This window comes from Jaculus jaculus, chromosome 4 (genome assembly GCF_020740685.1).
Source record: "Jaculus jaculus isolate mJacJac1 chromosome 4, mJacJac1.mat.Y.cur, whole genome shotgun sequence".
NCBI lineage: Eukaryota > Metazoa > Chordata > Mammalia > Rodentia > Dipodidae > Jaculus > Jaculus jaculus.
In genome coordinates, this window is record NC_059105.1 from 133297811 (window position 1) to 133301864 (window position 4054).

The 4054-nt window shown below is 42.0% G+C and overlaps 1 protein-coding gene across 1 annotated transcript; it reads right to left on the reverse strand.

The window, feature by feature from the left end:
* Nucleotides 1–1613: 1613 nt before the first annotated feature.
* Nucleotides 1614–3177, reverse strand: LOC123460133 (tetraspanin-3-like). Its single transcript, XM_045147685.1, has one exon. The coding sequence runs from the start codon at nucleotides 3145–3147 to the stop codon at nucleotides 2386–2388; it is 762 nt and encodes a 253-aa protein (XP_045003620.1). The 5' UTR covers nucleotides 3148–3177; the 3' UTR covers nucleotides 1614–2385.
* Nucleotides 3178–4054: the final 877 nt, after the last annotated feature.

Here is a 4054-nt window from a genome sequence, read left to right on the forward strand (position 1 = left end):
AAAATACTTGATAGAATCCTCCATGCTGAACAAAAGGAAAAGCACACATATAAGGAACCTAGAAAAAACAAGCTATACTCAAATACCAGTTAACAGAAGAGAGCACAGGTAGAACCAGAAACACACACACACAAAAAAATGGCAAACATAAATACACACCTTTCAATAATATCTCTTAATATCAACGGCCTCAATGCCCCAACGAAAAGACATAGATTTGCAGACTGGGTTAAAAAGCAGGATCCTACAATTTGTTGTCTCCAAGAAACTCACCTTTCTACAAAGGATAGACATTATCTTAGGGTGAAAGGTTGGAAGACGGTGTTTCAAGCAAATGGGCCTAGAAAACAAGCAGGGGTTGCTATTCTAATATCAGACAGGGTAGACTTTAGTCCGACGTTAGTCAAAAAAGATAAGGAAGGTCACTTTATATTGATTAAGGGCACACTCCAACAGGAGGACATTACAATCCTAAACATATATGCACCTAACATGGGGGCTCCCAAATTCGTCAAACAAACACTATTAGAACTAAGGTTACAGATAACACCAAACACAGTGGTGGTGGGTGACTTCAACACCCCACTCTCATCAATTGACAGGTCATCCAGGGAAAGAATAAACAGAGAGGCATCTGGACTAAATGAGGTCATAGAAGGAATGGACCTAACAGATATATACAGGACATTTCATCCAAAGGCTGCAGAATATACATTCTTTTCAGCAGCACATGGAACATTCTCTAAAATAGACCATATATTAGGACACAAAGCAAATCTTAACAAATTCAGGAAAATTGAAATAATTCCTTGCATTCTATCTGACCACAATGGAATTAAACTACAAATCAGTAGCAAGAAAGGCTATAGAGCATACACAAAATCATGGAAACTAAACAATACACTACTAAATGATGAGTGGGTCAATGAAGAAATCAAAAAGGAAATCAAAAAATTTATAGAGTCAAATGATAATGAGAACACAGCATACCAAAATCTCTGGACACAATGAAGGCAGTTCTAAGAGGTAAATTTATAGCCTTGAGTGCCTATATTAAGAAATTAGAAAGGTCGCAAGTAAATGACCTAATGCTTCGCCTTAAAGCCTTGGAAAAAGAAGAACAAGGCAAACCAAAAATCAGTAGACGGGAAGAAATAATAAAGATTAGGGCAGAAATTAATGAAATAGAAACAAAAAGAACAATCCAAAGAATTAATGAAACAAAGAGTTGGTTCTTTGAAAGGATAAACAAGATTGATAAACCCTTAGCAAATCTGACCAAAAGAAAGAGAGAAGAGACACAAATTAATAAAATCAGAGACGAACAAGGTAACATCACAACAGATTCCAGAGAAATTCAAAAAATCATAGGGACATACTATAAAAGCATATACTCTACAAAGTATGAAAATCTGAAAGAAATGGATGATTTCCTTGATCTATATGACCTACCTAAATTAAATCAAAATGAGATTAATCACTTAAATAGACCTATAACAAACATGGAGATCCGAACAGTTATCAATAATCTCCCAACTAAAAAAAGCCCAGGCCCGATGGATTCACTGCTGAATTTTACCAGACTTTTTTTTTTTTTTTTTTTTGAGGGCTGATACAGAGTTTATTGAATTAGATTTTTCTATTTACAACTGAGATCACATCTACATACTATGTTGCTAGTCTACATGGGGACATTATCTGTAACGAGTTTAAGACTTGTGATGAATGGGCTCAATCACACAAAAACCCTCACACACTTACACTAATTATTTTGAAACAGTAGTGCATACATTATCCTCCTCCTAGAAAGCCAGCTTCGATTAAAAACCACTAGTTTCAAAGATCAGTCTCTGATTCTGAAGATGAACAAAGACAAATACTGTATGATTCTACAATCTATGTTAGCCATTTTGTACAACTGCTATCTTATTGTACTACAGAATATATTTTTTAAAGGACACTGATGAGGGGCACCATCTGGTATTACCTTTTACCAGACAGCTGGCTTCCTTCCCCTTCCCCAAAAACCTTTGGCCAAGAGCTCTCCATTGTGAAGACTAAAAGACCCGGTGATACTATAGCATCAGTCCCAAGACTTCTTGGAAGCAACAGAAGCAGGCCCACGTCCTCCGTTAATTCTACCACACTAAGCAACTTGCAAACGGTTCTGAAACGGGGGCATGGAGAGTCAGCCAGAACAGGGAGAGAGAGTCAGAGGCGGGTAGGCGAGTAGGTGGGTACATGAAAAGCCAAGCTGCTCCGTCCAACACCAGTGTACGTGTGCTTTAACTAGATGAACTCGGGAGGCCAACTGCAGCAAGCCTGCTCAATTCACCTTCCAAATCAGAACGAGACGACTCAGATTATCTCAGGCTCCAGCCGCCTCTATGCGTACGTGCCGCCAGTGATGAGGAGCTCATAGGCAGGATCTCTACTCCTTCTGCACAGCACGATGCAGGTGCACAGCATGCCCAGCAGCTGGATGGCTGCAAAGGCCAGTGCTGCCCAGATAACATGCATCATGATTTCTTGAAGCTTCTTTACAACTAGAGCCTCACACCCCTCAGCATAGAGGTCGGAGGGGTTAGCCAGGCTGCCGTTACAGCTGCTGGCAGTCTCTCTGCAGCAGCTAAGAGGGACACTCTGGTTTTTGGTTTCTTTGAACCAATCTGTATTTTCCCAGTCTGAATAGTTATGAATTCCACAACAGTGCAACTGTCTCTGTACATAGTCAATGGCTCGGCTAGCAGCATCAGGGTTGGTGCCATTATAGGTCTTATACACTTTCTGAATGCTGCGGTCAACCTCATTTTCCACCTTTGCTCTATAAACGTATCCCAAAACTACGACAACAACTTCTGTGACAAAAACCAAGAGCAGGATGATGACAAACGTGGCAAGTCCACAGCGACTTTCCTGGATTGTAGCGCAGCAGCCAATGAGTCCAATAATGAAAAGCAGAGCTCCCACAGCTATGATCACCACTGCAGGGATGAGCGTGTACACATCTTCAAAGAAGTGGTCGTAGTCATCATACGTGATGAAGACGTAGGCTCCCACATAACACAGAATGCCAGCTGCCCCCCAGAAGATGAGGTTGAGGAAAACCAGCACGGTCTTGGAGGACGTGATGCCGCACTGGCCCATGGTGCCGGCGGCCCGGCTCGGCGAGCGAGCGACGCGGCAGTGGTGGCGGCGGCGGTGGCGGCGGCTGAGCCTGCGGAGGCTGAGCCTGCGGCTGGGAAGCGCTCGGCCTGCGCCGCGACGCCCGCAGCCCCCCGCGCCTCCTTACCAGACTTTTAAGGAAGAGCTAACACCATTGCTTCTTAAGCTTTTCCAGGAAATAGAAAAAGAAGGAATTCTACCAAACTCCTTCTATGAGGCCAGCATCACCCTGATACCAAAACCAGGCAAAGATAGAACAAAAAAAGAAAATTACAGACCAATATCCCTCATGAACATAGATGCAAAAATTCTCAACAAAATATTGGCAAACAGAATACAAGAGTATATCAAAAAGATCATTCACCCTGACCAAGTAGGCTTTATCCCAGAGATGCAGGGATGGTTCAACATACGCAAATCTATAAATGTAATACATTACATAAATGGGTTGAAGGACAAAAATCACATGGTCATCTCATTAGATGCAGAGAAAGCATTTGACAAAATCCAACATCCCTTCATGATAAAAGTCCTACAGAGACTGGGAATAGAAGGAACATATCTCAATATAATAAAGGTTATTTATGACAAGCCTACAGCCAACATATTACTAAATGGGGAAAAACTCGCCGGGCGTGGTGGCGCATGCCTTTAATCCTAGCACTCGGGAGGCAGAGGTAGGAGGATCGCCATGAGTTCAAGGCCACCCTGAGACTACAGAGTTAATTCCAGGTCAGCCTGGACCAGAGTGAGACCCTACCTCGAAAAACCAAAAAACAAAATAAAACAAAACAAATGGGGAAAAACTGGAAGCTTTTCCACTAAAATCAGGAACAAGACAAGGGTGTCCACTGTCCCCACTTCTATTTAATATAGTTTTGGAAGTCTT

Bases quoted from the DNA above. Each gene is read 5' to 3' on its own strand.
- LOC123460133 (XM_045147685.1), bottom strand. From the start codon at position 3,147: ATGGGCCAGTGCGGCATCACGTCCTCCAAGACCGTGCTGGTTTTCCTC.